Here is an 18,980-nt window from a genome sequence, read left to right on the forward strand (position 1 = left end):
TTGACTCTCATGTTAAGAGTGCCGTTATGGCTTGTGTCCTCTTATTGCCTTTTCAATAAGGACCGGCCCCATCAGCTGTGAATACGAAACGGAGTCCCAGCTTCGACCTCGTCTTCTCTCGGAGTCAGCTGCTCAGTCAACCTCTTCCACCACCCTGGAAATCCATCCATCAGCTCCGAACACTGGAGGATCTCCTCCGGTCTCTATCCACAGATCGCGCGCCCCCCCCCCCTGCACTGTGTCTGCTCCGGCCGGACCCCCCCCCCGGCCGTCCCTCACGGCGCACGTCTGTGGCGCAGCCGGTCCCTCTCCTGGAGCAGGTGCGCGATGGCCGACTGGATGGCGGGGGCCTGGGGGTCCGATGGCTCCTTCTCCAGGTACAGGCCGAAGTGCCGCACGCTGCAGGTCAGCAGGTCGTCGGGGCTGTGTTCCTGCTGGCCGTGGCGGAGCAGCCTCTCGCAGGCCAGGGCCAGGTTCTTGTCCCAGTTGGGAGGGTAGTCCTCATACGCCTCCACGATCTCCTTGTAAAGCTGTCACACACACACACACACACACAAACAGATCTCACCAATATTGCTGGGGATAATGTTATACATCTAGGGCATTGTATTCTAACTGGGTATGATGAGGTTCAAGGTCCGCCCTCGCTGTCGAGGGTTTCGCTGTGGGAACACTCACCACGTAGGAGAGCTCAAACAGACGAGCCTGGCCGTCCCCCTGCATCCCCTCTGCCAGGTCAAACAGAAAGAACGCCGTCTTCATCCTGAAACAAAGCACACAGGCAGCGGCACTCGGGGCTCAGTGCTGGATGGATGGATGGATGAGCCACGCAAATCCAGATCCTTCTCGGGCTGAGAGACACTAGCAGACTAGCACTAGCAAACCAGCAGACTAGCAGACTAGCAGACCTGAACTAACTGACTAGGACTAGCAGACTAGCACTAGCTGACTAGCACTAGCAGACCAGCAGACTTGCACAAGCTGACTAGCACTAGCAGACCAGCAGATTAGCACTAGCAGACTAGCACTAGCAGACTGGCAGACTAGCAGTAGCAGTGACCTATGGAAATGCTAGCCGACGTAGATGGTCAGCCACACAAGGCTGGGTTATGGAGATGTTCTAGCAGACTAGGGTTGATCTCACACAGAGCTTTGGAGGGGGAGGAACAGGAAGTGTACGGGGTTGACGGTACCTGGCTTGCCACATCTCCTCGTTGGCCACTCGCTCCCAGGACCCAGGATGGAAACTGCTTGGAGACAAACCAAGAAAAACTTCTGATCATCTACTGACCTTTCAAGGCTGCCTCCGCCCCAGCGACAGCCCAGGTAATGTTTTTGGTGACGTGTGGTTGTTTATTGATTGGTTGGTTGGTTTGTTTATTTGTTGGTAGGATTGCGCAAAAACGACAGATTTTCATAGAACTCGGTAGAGGGGTGTTGCATGTGCCAACTTAGAACCTATTCAATTTTGGAGCGGATCCGAATCACAAATCTTTGAGCAAAGCCAGCTCCCCGTGGAGGTGCACCAAACCACCCCCCACAGGCAACAACTCAAGGTGGGTTCCACAGGCCGCCCATTCACCTCCATTAATTTCTTGGACTTAGGAGGCTCAGGAGTGAAAAAAATTCCCCCCATTGATTGTCAATGGGCGGGATTGAAACGGCCATATTTCGACAAGTCACACAGACACGCAGTTTGGACTGGCATAAAGCTATCGACCTAAAGAATGCTGCAATACCAAACATGTCCTGCTCGCACGCATGTGCACAAAATGCATTCATGGGCGGAGATTTGCGCTCTCCAAGCACCATTTCTAGTGTAGGATAAAATTAGATGATAGACAGATTAACAAAAACAAAATGGACCAAACAACCTGCATAGAACTGGTTTTAACATTTCCGGTGTAGAAACATTAAATGCCAGATCAACAAAACCGGCTTGCACGTTAGAATGGATTTTTTTTTCCATTTGTTTCCTCAAATAACCTCTTCTTCAAAAGAATATTTTAGTGGGGTTCCATGCTGATATCTGGCTTCTGGGCATCGGCGGACACACTTGTAGTGAGGGCGAGGGAAATAATGTCACAGTATTCAGCCGCGATTATCGCGGTGAATGAGAGGCTCCTGGCAACTGCAGCAGAATACGAGAGCTTTGACTAATTCCACTTTTGACACACTTATTGACAAAAAGCAATGAGAAACTCATTATGTTTCACCTTCAGTCTCATTTTCTAAAGGGCTGAGGGCCTAATGTCTTGCTTGGGTCTGTGAGAACTGCGGAGACCGTGCTGCAGGAAGCCCTGTGGAGTCTGGAGAGCCAGGGCAGGCCAGAGACCACAGACAGAAGACATGGTTGAGATGAGTTGCTAGCTGTATAGCCACTTCAAATTAAACTGATAATCATGCTTTCCTTGTCAGCTAGACACATCTTCAGAAGGGAATAATGTCATATGCATTAGCTCTGCCCGAGACTGTAGGCAGGGTCTCCTGAGTTGCTCCTTTGACTCCAGTGGAGAAAGAGCCGCACTGCGTGTGTGTGTTTGTGTGTGTGTGTGTGTGTGTGTGTGTGTGTGTGTGTGTGCGCGTTGTGTACCTGTTGTGAGGTTCGGTCCAGTTGTAGATGTTGCGGGTGCGCTGTGCCCACTCCTCGGGGTGGAAGTGCTGCTGGTCGGGCACCAGGCGGTCGCACACGCCCAGGGGCCAGCGAGAGAAGCTTCTCTCCCAGCTGGGGTCCCCGTCAGGCAGGCCGATGCAGGCCAGCACCGCCCTCCTGCACACACACACACACACACACACACACACACACACACACACACACACACACACACACACACACAACACACACACACACACACACACACACACAGCCAGGTAGGTCCTATGCATCTCAAGCAGGCAGGACCCCGGGACAGCAGCCCCCCGGAGGCAGACCTCCCCCAGAGCTATCACCTTGCACACCTAGCACACCCGCCCCAGGTGACTGATGATAACGGTTTACATGTGAAGTACATGTGCCTCCCCTCCACATCCACACACATACATCAAACCACACACACAGACAGACAGACAGACAAACACACACACCTTTCAGGTCCCTGCCAGGCCTTCTGCTCTCCAGTGTTGTACCCCGGGGGTTAATCCCACTGGTCCCCATTGCCCCCCTGAGACACACTCGTGTTGGCCAAGGAAACACTGCCCCCTGGTGGGCCTGCCGCTGACAGGACTCCAGTCTAACCCACGTGCAGCAGCTACTCTGCCAGTCAGGCTGTTCCACTAAAATCAGCTCCGTCTGCGCAGTTCGTCGGCCTTATTACAGGACAGGATCTAACTGTAACAGTTCTGCGCTCACCGTTGTATGTCCCACTCCTCCCCATTCAACCGTGTTACACGTCGCGCTCTCTCTGTCGGACCATTGTTGTCCTCCCTCATCCACTCTCTCCGCCCCAGGAAGCCGCTCCGTTCAAGCCCCTCTGTCAACCCCCTCTATCAACCCCTGCGTTCTCTCTCCCTCCCCGGGACGTACTGTGTGTTGTGAGAGAGCAGCTGCTCCAGGCTGAAGGTGTGCTTCTCCTCCGAGTCCACGGGGTCCCACCGGTGCCCGGGGAAGTGGACGCCGCGGAGGTGCCGGCCCAGCCTGGCGATGTACCAGCCGTACGTCATCATCTGGGGGGGGGGGGGGGGGCGACAGAGAGGGGGGGGGGGCGCTGTCTTTCACTGCGTTCGGTTCAAACGAACAGCCGAGGCGACCCCTTCACTAATGAGTGACCCGTTCTGTGAGCAGCGCATCAAGTATTTCTACTGTGCCACGTTGAAAACACGCCACGGTGAATCTAACAAAGTCATATTGTTAGTAATGGCTTTCTGCACATCTTCTCTAATGGAAAATACGGTGTGCAAATAGAGATGAGCGTGTGTGTGAGTGTGTGAGAGAAAGAAGAGCCCCTATTCCTCTAAGGGCGCTGACCTCTTGGTCCAGCAGGCGGACGTCCGGTCTGACCCCCTGGCAGTAGTGCAGGTAGCGCAGGGCGTTCCCTGGCAGGTCTCCTCTGGTCAGGACGATGGCGTCTGGAGGGATGGAGCCCAGGACCTCCCGTCCGAACCTCTCCACCACAACGTTAGCGCTCTGGTCACACTCCCTGGGAGAGACGTAACACGCCGAGGAGTTAGTATGGACTCGCATCTCTGCCCTCACTGGGCTTGTGATAAGCGTGTTCCGTGTGTATTCGAGTGACACTGTATTTGAGAATCTTCGCTCATTCACTATTATGTGCATGTGGGCGTTACTGTGTGTTCATACTGTATACCCAGTGCTAGTGTGTGTGTTTATGTGCTGTTCAAGCTTGTGTGTGTGTGTGTGTGTGTGTGTGTGTGTGTGTGTGTGTGCGCACAGGCATGCTTCCCTGGTAAGTTGTCAACCCTCCCGCCCCCTCCTCCCCAGTGCAGTCTGCCGTGGCTGCCTATCTAATCGTGGACAGACAGGTGCGATAGGTGTGACAGCACACAGGCCCGCCCGCCAACCCCCCCAACCCTGATCAAAGCAGCTCTGTGATGGCTGTCTGGCGCTCCCCAGCACCACGCTGGTGTAATCTGCTGCCTCTCATGGCTAACATCTCAAACTGAGCCCTCGCGTGGGAATCTGTGTGCTAACCGTGCCACTCTTTAGCCCCTGCCATGGGGGCGAGGGGAGAAAAACGCCTGACGCGTGGCGTTCAGGGCTCCAGCTTGAAGCGCAAGGGAAATAATAAAAGGCAAAGCGAGTTGACTCAGGGAAAACTAATGCAAGAAGGATTTGGGGCCTGTAAAGCGACCGGGGAGTTTTACTGAAGTTAAACAACAATAGAACCCACTCAGCGTAACTCTGGCTAGTTCGTGTCCAGCCTGGTGACTTTTTGTTTGCTTTGCATTTAGGGTCAAGGTTAGTATTAGGTGTGGAACTCGGGGTGTTTAGGGTTACAGGTAGGGTTAGAGTTAGGCTTAAGTAGTGTGTTATGGTTAGTTTGGTCTGGAATAAAACACTACAAAACATGGGCATAGGGGCGGAGCCAGCACCTACCTTTCAAATCTAGCTGCATTTGAACATAATGTCATCTGGAGCATATAGTCGAGACTAGGCTAAATGGAAAACCCATCCAGCACAGAAAAGACGAAAACTGTAGCTAGCCAACTCCATGAAGTAAGATAACATGGAGCCAAGTAGCCTAAATCACACTTTATGTGTCAGATATACCACAAATGCAGGGCTCATTAGCAATACTATATTAGAAAAGTGGAATGCTGCGGTCAGTGACCAATCAGAGTCCAAATCAGCCTCCCCCTGCACGCAAAATCCAAGAGGCTTCCCATTGGTGTCCACAAATATCATTGTATTTTCCTAGAAGTTCTCATGCACCGACTACTCAGATTAGGGTTAGGCATGTGACTAACGGTTTGTCTGTGGCCTCACTCTGCTCACCTGTGGTTGGAGTGAACCATGTGTGCTAGCAGGCCCACGGTGAGCAGCCATGCCCCGGCCCTCCACAGCCCCCCGCGGCCCAGCCTCCTCTCCAGGCCTGTGTGTGTCCAGCTCAGGCCCAGCCCCGCCAGCACACACACGGCAGCGTCGCTCTGGAGCCAGAAACGCTCCACCTGTAGTGGAAACCGCACCCATGAACAGGCCGTTAGCTCAGCGGGAGCATGCAGCGTCAGCCCCGACCAGGGTAGTGACACGGTCCTCACCACGCCCAGCAGCAGCGGCCGGCTGATGTCCAGGTTGGCTCTCCAGGCGAAGAACAGGGAGTAGAGCAGCAACATGGCGGTCAGCAGCCAGGCCACGGCACGGCACCTCCTACAGGTCAAGAGCGGGGAAACAACACAGGACATATAGGCCTTTTCCACCTCAGGAACTTTCACTAGGAAGTAGGAACCTTTGCTTTCTTTTATTCTCTTTTTTTTTTTATCTACAATTTTAAACGTTTTTAATTTTTCTGTAAAGCACTGTGTGCTACATTCGTTTGTATGAGCAGTGCTATATAAATAAAGTTGACTTTGCAGGAAATCAATGCGTTCCCACCACGGGAACCAGGGTCTAAATTGAAGTTCCAGGAACTAAACTTACCCCCCAAAAAGTCCCTGGTCTGGGGGGGTAGTACTTTTTTGAAGAGCAGAGACTATTGGGGTGGGCTAACCTTGGCCGGGCGTCGCTATCCTGATCACGCAAGTTCATTCTTCAGTCCGTAGATCAGTCTGGTCATCCAACCAACACTCGGCCTGATATTGGTCAGGCCAATCACAGACGATTATCTAATATGGGGTGGGTGTGATACAATAACTGTACACACCTGATATGAACATTACTCGTTACATAGAACGAGGGCTTGTTGTGGTTTTTCACATGCCTCTGTAATATGATCTTTAGAAACGTCTTTAGAAACGAAATGGCTTCCCCACTTGCTCCAGCACGCATGCGCACAGAGCGCAGACTGGCTATTCTCCGTTACGTCTGTAAGCTACACTCGCGGCTCACATTCTCTACTCTACGATCGGCTTGTTGGTGCCTGGAATATTGTGTGCAATATGCCTGAATATTTATCAGATTTTGAGGATATAGAAGATGACTTAGAATATGATGGACGCCGATCATAGAGTAGAGAATGTGAGCTGCGAGTGTAGCCTACAGATGGAGAATAGCCAGTTTGCGCACTGTGCGCATGCGTGCTGGAGCAAGTGGGGAAGCTATTTCGTTTCTAAAGACGTTTCTAAAGATCATATTACAGAGGCATGTGAAAAACCACAACAAGCCCTCGTTCTATGTAAGCACAACTAGCGATTCACTCACTCCTCCTTGTCATCTAGCCATGAGCAACAGTCTTCAATCAAGTGAGGACTATATATAGATAATCTTGTCAGGAAATCGCGCCAGAAAATTGGTTACCTATACAGGAATAGGACTAACTTTCCATTGGTATGTAGGATGAGGATCATTGAAGCAGTCTTTTTATCTGTCATGGATTATGGGGATGTAATCTATAGAAATGCCTCTGCTTCTACCCTTAGATCTCTAGACTCAGTCTACCATTCGGCTCTCAGGTTCATTACATGTGCTAGCTATAACACACATCATTGCTCTCTGTATGAGATGGTTGGCTGGCCCTCGCTTTCCATGAGACATGAGAGACATTGGTTTTCATTTATTTTTAAGGCTCTTATTGGTAAACAACCACCTTACATTACTTTTATGTTGGAGTGAACTCTGGTGCATATCAAACTCGCTCAGGTGAGATGCCACTTCTCAAGGTTCCCCGAGTCCGTTCTAGTGAGATGCTCCTTCTCAAGGTTCCCCGAGCCCGTTCTAGCCTTGGTTGAACTGCTTTTAGTGTGAGTGCTCCAATCTCTTGGAATACCCTGCAGAGCTCTTAAAAAATGTCTACCCTTCCTACTTTAAGCCATTTTAAATCCATGATCTCAGAATTTTGCACATCTTTTTGTAATTGTTTTTAGCTGATTTTGATATTAATCTGTTCTTATCTTTTTTATTATATTTTTATCTTTTTATCTCATCTTTATATTTTTTATTTATATATCTATTTTTACTCTATTTTATGTCTTGCTTTTAATGTTTTTTGTCTTATTATTGCCTTTCTTGTTTTATCTCACCTTCTTTACACTTCGTCACTGTAAATGAGGGCAACCTCAGTGTCTTTCGAGTTTAAATAAAGGTTATTTAATTACTGAATATGAGCTGTCAACCCCATGTGCTTTATTCACTCTGACGAAGACACTTGTCGAAACGTTAGTGATCTTTTACACCATTAAAGTTTTCTGAAAGATGATCCATATACTCTTAGTCACTTGTTTAGAAAGGAGATGAGTTCTGACTAGTAGTACACTGACTACCTACGTTAAATGCAATGAGCGGGGAATTCACTTCAGATAAAAGCGTCTGCTAAATAACTATAATAGATAGAATACTTAAATAATCTCCAATGGAGAAATTCCCTATAATGTAATGTTACCTCCATCTACCCCTCAGTCTGCCAAAGCGTCACCACACTGGCTCTGCTTGTTTTAGGGTTGTACACAAGTTGCTGGGTTGTCATCCCTCCATTGTCTGAGAACGGTTTCATTAGCCAGCTTTTCAGAGGATAGGCTGCATCACCAAGGAGGTAGTACCCTACAGCCTACATCATGTCCACAAATGTTGTTTCATCAGAGAGTAGCAAACCATTATCCACTAGACTCCACAACCCTGACAAGCACAGCACTCTGGCATCATGCAGGCTTCCTGCTGCTCCGGTAAAAACATTCCAAAATAGACCCCTTCCATCCACAACAGCCTGCAGGATGATCGAATGCCAGCCCTTGCGGTTGCAATACTTGTGGTATTCCTCTGGTCCAATGATGGAGATGTGTGATCCGTTGATTGCACCTACACACTGTGGCACCCCCCATCTGCTCTCAAAATATGTAACCATTTCCCGTAACGTTTCACTGTTTGGCTGCTAAATAACATCTGGCATTGGTACCTTTTCAACAGGCCCAGAAATTATATAGCAGTAACCCGTTGTAATGCCGACTCCAAATAAATGGGAGATGCTTCTGTACAAAACAACTTTTGTCATATGGCGGATTTTTGCACAGCACACGGTGATGAGGTGCACACACACACACACACCTTTTGACATTTTTCTCAGCTCTTCACCCATCCCGTCGTCCTTCCACCAAGGGCAGCCGCGAAAAGACAGTAGGGAGCGGGCAGGGGCCGCGCCCAGGGGCCGTTAGCGATCTGTTCTTCTGCAGGTTTTTTCATATTGGGTTCTTTTATGGGGGATACCTTGCGAACATGCAAACTCCGCACAGAAAAGCCCGGAGACCTTCTTGCTACAAGGCGACAGTACTAGCTACTAGCGTGCCACACATGAGCGATTTTTGGGGTTCAGTGTCTTGCTCTTCGCACGAATGGCGGAAACACAACCCATAATCAATCTGTAGTGGTCAACTATCTGAACCACACACAAAAGGTGCTGAAAAAGAGGTCGATGTAGTCTACAATAACATTATTCACAACTGTGATTTTCATGATATAACGTTACTAAGCTCTTACCATTCTTGTTATTCGTGTGCAATGTTGCAAATCCATCTCAAGGCCAGTCGCCATAATAGCCATTTGCAGCATTGACTCGATTAACCCATTTACTAAATAGTACCCAACCAACAGCATAGTGACTTCCATGTCCTCCATATTGTTGTTGCCATCTTTTTTTTCCGTCTTGCTTTTATGACGTACAAGAAAGAAGAACATATGTCAGCGGACTAATTTACCTGATCTTCGCGGGTCTTTCAACCACTGTGGAAGAATACTATGGGCTGAAGGAACCTTTTAATTCCTTTAAGCCTTTAACCCAGAAACTAAAAGTTCCAGGGACGACTTGGTCAAAAAGGGCTTGTCTGGCCATATACTGCATATAGGCCTATTATTCCTTATCACCATAATGTAGTCTTTGCTTGTACACTCAAAATTCACCCAGAAACACGTATCTGCTTCCCAACAAAAGCTTTGTCCCTTGAAACAGCTCCCACCATCCTCACAGAGACAAAACCACAATCACAGAGAGCACCCTCGCATGGTGCCTTGCTGTGTGTGTGTGGATGAGAATGTGGGAGTCAGTGGAGGATGGTGACAACCGCAGCATCACAATGCCGTTACAGCACAGAGCATGCTCCAACATAAATTAACGACAAAACGCCATCCCCTATTGGTAACAGGAATATAGAGAATTGAGTATCCCAGGCCAATTTCATCTTCAGACATTTCTAATCAGAAAGGATATTCGCTTTCCATGGTGTATTCCATAGTTTTCTGGAATACACTATGGATATATTGGTCTCATTTTCACACGGAATGACCTGTTTCCATGTATTCTTTGTGTATATGCATATCTGTGAGTGTACATATTGTGTGCGTGTGTGTGTGTGTGTGTGTGTGTGTGTACATAGTGTGTGTGTGTGTGTGTGTGTGTGTACATAATGTGTGCAGCCAAGTTTATCAAAGTGCACCCCAGGGGCGGGTGCAGAGGGTCCACAGTGCCCAGGGCCCCCTTGCTGATAGGGGTCCCCCCCAGCTCTGCTCTCTTATCAGCACCACCCCACAAACCCCAGCAAAGGCAATTTACTGTACTGTAATGCATTACCGAATCACACAGCCCTGCTCCATACATACACATAGGCTACATGGACACACACACACACACACACACTACAAATGGAGTGCTTTTATTTTTCATGGAGTGCTTTTATTTTTCAACATCCGTTTTTGACAGCTTCCGGAATAGCACGCCTTTGAGCTACAATGTGGTGTGGTGCGCTGTGTGGTGTGCTAAGTGGTGTGGTGTACTATGTGGAGTGCTGTGTCACAATGTAGCCCCAAGGTGTGCCAGGCAAGTTATTCCCGTGAAAACCAATGCCGCACATGGACAGGGGCACGGTCGATTCAATTCGATTGCTTGGCACATTGGATAAGTTGGATAGCTTAGGTCATACTGTAAATGCTACTTATATTTAGTATAATAAATACTAAATATTTGCTAATGTGAATGAATGCCATTGAAATAGCTGAAGCAATATTAATCGGAATGCCTTTAATCAAAGTCATTCAAATTGTTTGGCCATTCATTCATTGTGAACGTTGGATAGCTTATAATCATGCGTTTTTTTGTTTTTACTCTAGTAAGATCAAATAAAACAAGATTATTGATCTTCATGGGGGTATTTGGGTGTTACGGCAGCAGTGTGACATAAAAGGTAGGCCTGTTCTTTGGCAAAGCATACCCTACATTGTTTGCATATTAAAGTAATAACAACACTTCATACATCATGGCTTCATCAGTAATGTCCTTAATGTACTTGATTATTCTACTGGTCTGGAATTGCTTTCGACCTGCAGCATTGAGTAACCTACTTCATGCTGAAAAACTGCATCGACTGTATAATAACACAATGTGCTTGTATAATAACACAATGTGCCTGTATAATAACACAATGTGCCTGTATAATAACACAATGTGCTTGTATAATAACACAATGTGCTTGTATAATAACACAATGTGCTTGTATAATAACACAATGTGCTTGTATAATAACACAATGTGCCTGTATAATAACACAATGTGCCTGTATAATAACACAATGTGCTTGTATAATAACACAATGTGACACTTTGTTTCCTATTGTACTGTAAGAGTCAAAAATATTTGAAGGAATAGACAGATGACAGGAATAGACAGGAATAGATGGCTATTTTCTACAGCTATACATGTACTGTATATTTTGATGGTCTGTGCCCTTTTAGACACTAAAGTTATGAGAATGAACCCAGCAGTTTCCCTTGGTGGTTATTTCTGCAATACAATTCACAACCACAACTTTACACTATTTTTGTCAGACCAACAGTTGTTTGCTACTGAGTCACAATAAAGTAAGCCCTCACAAAATTATGATCACCATTCATTCCTTTAGGCCTATTTCCCTGTCCCATTGTAAAAAGTGTAATTCTCCTTCTAGTTTAGAACACGTTTTGGGGTTCTGAGTCAGAACAGACTATTTTGCTTTCATAAACAGACGCTTGCCAGAAACAAAAAATCTAACTAATTATTATTCAGTTTTACTTATATTAACTTACTATTAATTGTTTATAGTGAGATGCAAATGTGTGTGCTTATCAATTGTTTATTTCTTTAAATAGCCTATTATTAATTAATAAGATAATATGCTGACATTTGCCAACACAACAGACACTGGAAATAGTCTAATCTAATGCTTGGACATAGGCATCTGTTGTTTTTACATTACGTATTTACAGGGAAACATTTAATTAGAAAAACATTTGACTGTGCAGCCACCACAACATTCATTCAATTTCGTTCTTATAAAAAGTTTCAATCCTTTAACAACTGGCCTTTTCATTCAGTAAATTGATTGATTCAGTGATTTAAAACATAAACAAGTCATTTCAGTTTTCTATAAAATTATGCATACGTTAAAAGCATGGCGTGATAACGGACGGCGCGGTAACGGACGGACCTTTGCCGTGGCGTGCCTTTGACATGGAATTGCTGTGTGGTGTACTATGTGGTGTGGTGTGGTGTACTATGTGGTGTGGTGTACTATGTGGTGTTGTGTGGTGTACTATGTGGTGTGGTGTGGTGTACTATGTGGTGTGGTGTGGTGTACTATGTGGTGTGGTGTACTATGTGGTGTGGTGTACTATGTGGTGTGTTGTGTGGTGTACTATGTGGTGTGCTGTGTGGTGTACTATGTGGTGTGGTGTACTATGTTGTGTGGTGTACTATGTGGTTTGGTGTACTATGTGGTGTGCTGTGCGGTGTACTATGTGGTGTGCTGTGTTGTGTGGTGTACTATGTGGTGTGGTGTACTATGTGGTGTGCTGTGTTGTGTACTATGTGGTGTGGTGTACTATGTGGTGTGGGGTATTATGTGGTGTGCTGTGTGGTGTACTATGTGATGTGGTGTGGTGTACTATGTGGTGTGTTGTGTGGTGTACTATGTGGTGTGTTGTGTGGTGTACTATGTGGTGTGGTGTACTATGTGGTGTGCTGTGTTGTGTACTATGTGGTGTGGTGTACTATGTGGTGTGGTGTACTATGTGGTGTGCTGTGTGGTGTACTATGTGATGTGGTGTGGTGTACTATGTGGTGTGTTGTGTGGTGTACTATGTGGTGTGTTGTGTGGTGTACTATGTGGTGTGGTGTACTATGTGGTGTGTTGTGTGGTGTACTATGTGGTGTGGTGTACTATGTGGTGTGGTGTGGTGTACTATGTGGTGTGGTGTACTATGTGGTGTGCTGTGTGGTGTACTATGTGGTGTGCTGTACTATGTGGTGTGCTGTGCTGTGTTGTGTGGTGTACTGTACTGTGAGCCTGTGGTCTGTGAACTGGTAGGTGGGCTGTCTTACCTTTCCCATGTGGAGAGGACCAGGCCCAGCCCAGACAGAACCAGTATAGGGAGGGAGAGGTCTGCCAGACAGTGATCCAGCTGAGCCCTGAGAGACACACCCACACACACACACACACACACACACACACACACACACACACACACACACACACACACACACACCAATGACCGTATGACTCCATCTTACCAACCTCCATCAAACGCAATGACACCAATGACTAATTTCTCCTCTCATCAGACTGATATGCACCCCGCCACACTCCATCAAACACACTCCTATAACTGTGCGCCACCCCTTTCAATAGGACTGACAGACACCAATGGCTGTGTTCTCTACCCACCCACCCCCCTGTCAGAGCGGCTGTCAGTCACAGAGCACTTCCCCAGAGCTGAGATAGTTCCCTGCCTCTTCCTTAATACCCATCTCCCTTTGACAGCTTATTGAGTCTCTATCTGTGCCTATGGATGTGTGCGTGCTTGCGTGTGTCGTGGCGTGGGTGTATGTGCGCATTCGTGTGTGTTCCACGTGTGTGTGTGTGTGTGTGTGTGTGCGACTGTGTCAGCTTCTCCAGAGGGTTTACGTCTTCAGTGTGACATGCTTGTCATGTTCGCTTTCCTCCCTCGTCTCGAAGGTGTGCTTGTCCATCAAACAGTGGGTGCAAAGCGAGGGGGGGGTGGGATAGGTTCAGGCCGAGGGGGGGCTGGCAATGGGGGGTCTTAAGATCTGTGCGCCCCCCCCCACCCCACCCCCATCTCGTTGGCTGGAGAGAAGTACCAGAGCTGGGCCGACGGTGATGGAGAGGGTGGGGGGCTGGGGAGTGGAGGTGGAGAGAGGGGTTCGTTGGAGGGGAAACACAATCTCTCCAGCTATATTGCAGCGTCTGTCATCACAGCTTGTCACGCTTAAACACCAGAGCGGAGTGATCATTTCAAACTGCTGGGGGAACACAACACAGAGATTTGTCCCTCTAAGCAGGTTCAGTTCAGCTTTGATGGAGGAGAGGGGAGCGGCAAGAACAAAAGCTGCCGGGGAGAGGAGAGAGCAACTGACGCTGGGCTCCCTCTCTCTCTCTCTCTCGCGCTCTCCCTCTCTCGCGCGCGCTCTCCCTCTCTCTCTCCCTCTCGCGCTCTCCCTCTCTCTCTCTCCCTCTCACACTCTCCCTCTCTCTCTCTCCCTCTCGCACTCTCCCTCTCTCTCTCTCTCCCTCTCTCTCTCCCTCTCTCTCTCTCGCACTCTCCCTCTCTCTCTCTCTCCCTCTCGCACTCTCCCTCTCGCACTCTCCCTCTCGCACTCTCCCTCTCTCTCTCTCCCTCTCGCACTCTCCCTCTCTCTCTCTCCCTCTCGCACTCTCCCTCTCTCACACTCCCTCTCTCTCTCTCTCTCTCTCTCTCCCTCTCTCTCTCCCTCTCTCTCTCTCTCTCTCTCCCTCTCTCCCTCCCTCTCGTGCGCGCTCTCTCTCTCTCCCTCTCACTCTCTCTCTCTCTCTCCCTCTCTCTCTCTCTCCCTCTCACTCTCTCTCTCTCTCCCTCTCTCTCTCTCTCTCTCTCCCTCCCTCTCGTGCACGCTCTCTCTCTCTCTCTCTCTCTCTCTCTCTCAGAAGGGATTGGTTTGTCTGTGGTTAAACCTGCCTGTCTGAAGCCAGAACCAAGGAGGCGAAGCCACTCTGTATCTCGTATGGATCACATTATCCCAGACGTGACCTTGAATGTGCAACACTTTACGTAGGACACCCAAGAGTCTGATTTGATTTGATTTGAATTTAATTTATTTGACTTTTCGTTAACGTTTCGAGCTGCTACAGTATCATATCTACCAAGCTGAACATGTGGCAAAGTGCTTATAGTCGTTACTGAATACTCACTGCAGCATCATCGTCAGGTTCACCGTCTCCTCCGTTTTTGCCTAGAAACAATTGGAAAAACCATCAACACCACTATGAGAAAGATAGATTAGAAAGATATTATAAGCAGATATCTGAGGCAAACTAGTAGATGGTGTGTGTGTGTGTGTGTGTGTGTGTGTGTGTGTGTGTGTGTGTGTGTGTGTGTGTGTGCGCGCGTGTTTGTGTGTGTGTGTGTGTGTGTGTGTGTGCGCGTGTTTGTGTGTGTGTGTATGTGTGTGTGTGTGTGTATGTGTGAGTGAGTGAGTGAGTGAGTGAGTGCGTGTCTGTGTGTTAGTGTGTGAAATGAATGTGTGTGTATGTGTGTGTGTGTGTGTGTGTGTGTGTGAGTGAGTGAGTGAGTGAGTGAGTGAGTGCGTGTCTGTGTGTTAGTGTGTGAATGTGTGTGTGTGTGTATGCGCACGCATGCGTGCTTACCAGGCTGAAGGTGCCGTACTCGGCCCTCAGCAGGTGAGTGAGCAGGCCTGGGAGGGAGGTCTGGTCCCCCCAGCTCCACCGAGCCGTGTTGAGGTAGGAGGAGACGGGCAGGTAGACGTAGGGCAGGAAGCCCCCCAGGAAGCACCCCCCCAGAGACACCAGGCCTCTCGCACAGAGCTCCTGCCACGCCCAGAACATCGGTCAGCATGTCATTAAACCTCTGCATCGCTAGTGGGGTTGAAGCATGGAGAGAAGCTTACCCCGTGGGAGTGGAGTTGGAGCAGGACCCAGGGAATGATGACCACCACGTACAGCACTAAAGTGTGCTGGTTACACAGACCCAGGCCACAGCACAGCGCACCCCAGTGGGCCAACTGACAAAAAACAGGGCAGGAGTTACAATTCCTCTCATCTCAATCGCTATTTTAGGATTCAACAGATCAGAAGATATTATAAGATAGAATCAGTGACATAGATAGCATCAATCATCAAAGCATCTCTCACAAAAACAGTATACTTCACAGTATTGATATTGCCATGAAAGCTTGACTACTGGACGCGGCTGGGGGACTTTGCGGGGGCGGGGGCAGGGGCGGGGGCGGGGCGGGGCGGGGCGCTGGGCTACCTGGCTCCTGCGGGGGGCGCTGTCAGCGCAGTGGAAGCTGGCGGTCAGGGAGAAGAGGAGGCCCACGAACAGGTTGTTGAGGGAGAAGACCTCGGCCACCATGGACCACTGCCAGCCGAGCCTGGACGCGGCAAACACCCCCCCGGCAAGCACTGCTCCTGGGCCTGGACCTGCCAGTCTGGGGAGGGGGGGCGGGGGGGGCACAGTGGTGTCCAAGTTCCATGATAGTTGCCCTCCTTGGCTAAAACGCAACTCTTGAAAAGAGAAAACTTAGTGTGTCATGCTGACAGTATACAGTATGGTAATTACACACCACCTTCAGTATACAGTATGGTAATTACACACCACCTTCAGTATACAGTATAGTAATTACACACCACCTTCAGTATACAGTATGGTAATTACACACCACCTTCAGTATACAGTATGGTAATTACACACCACCTTCAGTATACAGTATGGTAATTACACACCACCTTCAGTATACAGTATGGTAATTACTAGGGGTGTAACGATACACTAATCTCACGATACGATACGATACACAATATTGGGTTGACGATAACAATATTATACGATACACTAAGGGCACTAAGGGCAGGTGTGAAGCGTTGCAGTAGCGCTGCTGTTCACACCAATAGTCCATTTCTCCACATCTCTACTCCACTACACTTTTAAAGCTTAACTGTTGTAATATCATGGATCGGCCTAGAGACAAAAGACGTGTTCGTTACCAGCGTTCACTGATATACAATAAACATATCACGATATTGTTTTCACCTTGACGATACGTATTGTGACGTTTCTGTATCGCGATATATTGTGGCACGATATATTGTTACACCCCTAGTAATTACACACCACCTTCAGTATACAGTATGGTAATTACACACCACCTTCAGTATACAGTATGGTAATTACACACCACCTTCAGTATACAGTATGGTAATTACACACCACCTTCAGTATACAGTATGGTAATTAAACACCACCTTCAGTATACAGTATGGTAATTACACACCACCTTCAGTATACAGTATGGTAATTACTAGGGGTGTAACGATACACTAATCTCACGATACGATACGATACACAATATTGGGTTGACGATTACAATATTATACGATACACTAAGGGCACTAAGGGCAGGTGTGACCAATGCACCAATAGTGCATTTCTCCACATCTGTACTCCACTACGCTTTTAAAGCTTAACTGTTGTAATATCATGGATAGGCCTAGAGACAAAAGACGTGTTCGTTACCAGCGTTCTGTAGCCAGCGATCACTGATATACAATAAACATATCACGATATTGTTTTCACCTTGACGATACGTATTGTGACGTTTCTGTATCGCGATATATTGTGGCACGATATATTGTTACACCCCTAGTAATTACACATCACCTTCAGTATACAGTATGGTAATTAAACACCACCTTCAGTATACAGTATGGTAATTACACACCACCTTCAGTATACAGTATGGTAATTACACACCACCTTCAGTATACAGTATGGTAATTAAACACCACCTTCAGTATACAGTATGGTAATTACACACCACCTTCAGTATACAGTATGGTAATTACACATGGAGCTCCCCGTCGTCCACACAGCCCTCTTCCCTCCCATCAGCCTCCCTCTCCAGCAGCAGATAAGCCCTGACCGGCCCGGCGCAGATAACCAGCAGATATCCTCAGCTACTTAGAGAATGTGCTGCACAAAAGTTTACCCCCTTTCTCTTCTCCTCTCTTCTCCTCTCCTCTCCTCTCCTCTCCTCTCCTGCCTCCGCGACTTAAGTAGTAATTGAAGTGAACTTTGGATAATCTGTCGCATGCAAAGACCCGCCGCGTACCGTAACGAGAGACAGAGGGAGAGCAAAATGAGGAGGAGGAGGAGGAGAAAAGAAAATAGTACCGAGATGTGTGCGCGCGCGCGCGTGTGTGTGCGCGTGTGTGTGTGTGTGTGTGGAAGGAGGTTGGACGAGGATGGGTGGAGGGTGAAATGAAGAAAAGGAAGGAGAGAAACGTTGAGGAGGGAAGGGAAAAAGGAAGAGGAGTGAGAGCAGAGAACATATATATACACACAGCCCAGTCCCAGGCAAATATGAGCAGCTCGACAATTAGGGAAGTCAGGCAGGATGGCCCCTTCCGCCATTGTGTGGAGTGGCTTAGAGTCCTCATCAGCCTATCAGCTAACTGACAGGCAGAGAGCTGCTCTATTCAGCGGCGCAGATACAAGCTGCAGGCCAAACGGCTGCCAGGTCCCTTATGACCCCACAATCCCTTGCCGGTGACAGCTTCAAGCTCCATAGCAAATTAGGCGCTCTCACATTACAATCGCAGAAGACAGATTCCATTAACGGTATCTGAAATTGAGTAGAGAGCAGGCCCGTTATCAGACCTGACTCATAAGCACCGCCATTAATCACGGGGCGTGATACCATTTCTACATTTCCAGCTCTCCGCCTGCCGCTGTGATAGTCAGCCACAAAAGACCCGATGAGACTTAGGCGAGGGGAACAATGGCGCTTTCGGAGGAAAGCGCGGTAAATCAGAGGGGGGGGGGGGGAGAGGGAGGGGAGGGTAGGAAAAAAAGAACTCTCGCTTGCTGACTACTTCTCCTTTTTTTTTTTCCCCCATCGTTTTCTCCCTGTCCTTTCTGCCACTCTTTATGCTCGGTCTTCGGTGCGAGGGAGGATTGGTGCAGGGTGTGTGGGGGGTAGAGGGGGGGGGTGTTGATGGAGTGTCTAGGAGTCGGGGTGGGTGGGGGGGGGGGGGCAAACGGGGGGGTTCAGTCTTCAGGAAGAGATAGCTGCCTCTTTCTCACAGCTCCGCTCAAGGAATTAGTTGTAACTTGAAGGGTGGAGGAAGCAGGGAGGGTGGGGGTAGACGGGGGGGCTTTTGTCGAGGTTCAGAGACCCCCCGCACCCTCAATTCTACCCCCCCCCCCCCCCCTCCCCCCAGTGTGGTAATTAACCCCAGCCCACACGCTTAGCAGGGGGTCTGGTTTGGGGGTAGTGCAGGGTGCTGAGCAGTTAGTGAGGGTCCCTGGAAGTACTGGGATATTACACCAGGCCTGGTCT

At 48.5% G+C, this 18,980-nt stretch overlaps 1 protein-coding gene across 1 annotated transcript in view; it reads right to left on the reverse strand.

Annotated features, from left to right (window-relative positions):
* Positions 1 to 275: 275 nt before the first annotated feature.
* tmem260 (transmembrane protein 260) overlaps positions 276 to 18,980 on the reverse strand; it is a gene marked incomplete at its 3' end in the record, with an annotated part of 35,296 nt that continues 16,591 nt past the window's right edge. Inside the window, exons 4-16 of the mRNA XM_084438411.1 lie at positions 15,893 to 16,070; positions 15,528 to 15,641; positions 15,268 to 15,447; positions 14,812 to 14,852; positions 12,948 to 13,034; positions 5,716 to 5,824; positions 5,453 to 5,625; positions 3,965 to 4,136; positions 3,524 to 3,663; positions 2,594 to 2,770; positions 1,194 to 1,247; positions 679 to 763; positions 276 to 530 (exon numbers count right to left, since the gene is read on the reverse strand). Coding sequence (XP_084294537.1) covers positions 276 to 530; positions 679 to 763; positions 1,194 to 1,247; positions 2,594 to 2,770; positions 3,524 to 3,663; positions 3,965 to 4,136; positions 5,453 to 5,625; positions 5,716 to 5,824; positions 12,948 to 13,034; positions 14,812 to 14,852; positions 15,268 to 15,447; positions 15,528 to 15,641; positions 15,893 to 16,070 — 1,765 coding nt within the window. The remainder of the gene's footprint in view (positions 531 to 678; positions 764 to 1,193; positions 1,248 to 2,593; positions 2,771 to 3,523; positions 3,664 to 3,964; positions 4,137 to 5,452; positions 5,626 to 5,715; positions 5,825 to 12,947; positions 13,035 to 14,811; positions 14,853 to 15,267; positions 15,448 to 15,527; positions 15,642 to 15,892; positions 16,071 to 18,980) is intronic.

Source organism: Borostomias antarcticus, assembly GCF_949987555.1.
Source record: "Borostomias antarcticus genome assembly, chromosome: 5".
In the NCBI taxonomy this organism is placed as follows: Eukaryota; Metazoa; Chordata; class Actinopteri; order Stomiiformes; family Stomiidae; genus Borostomias; species Borostomias antarcticus.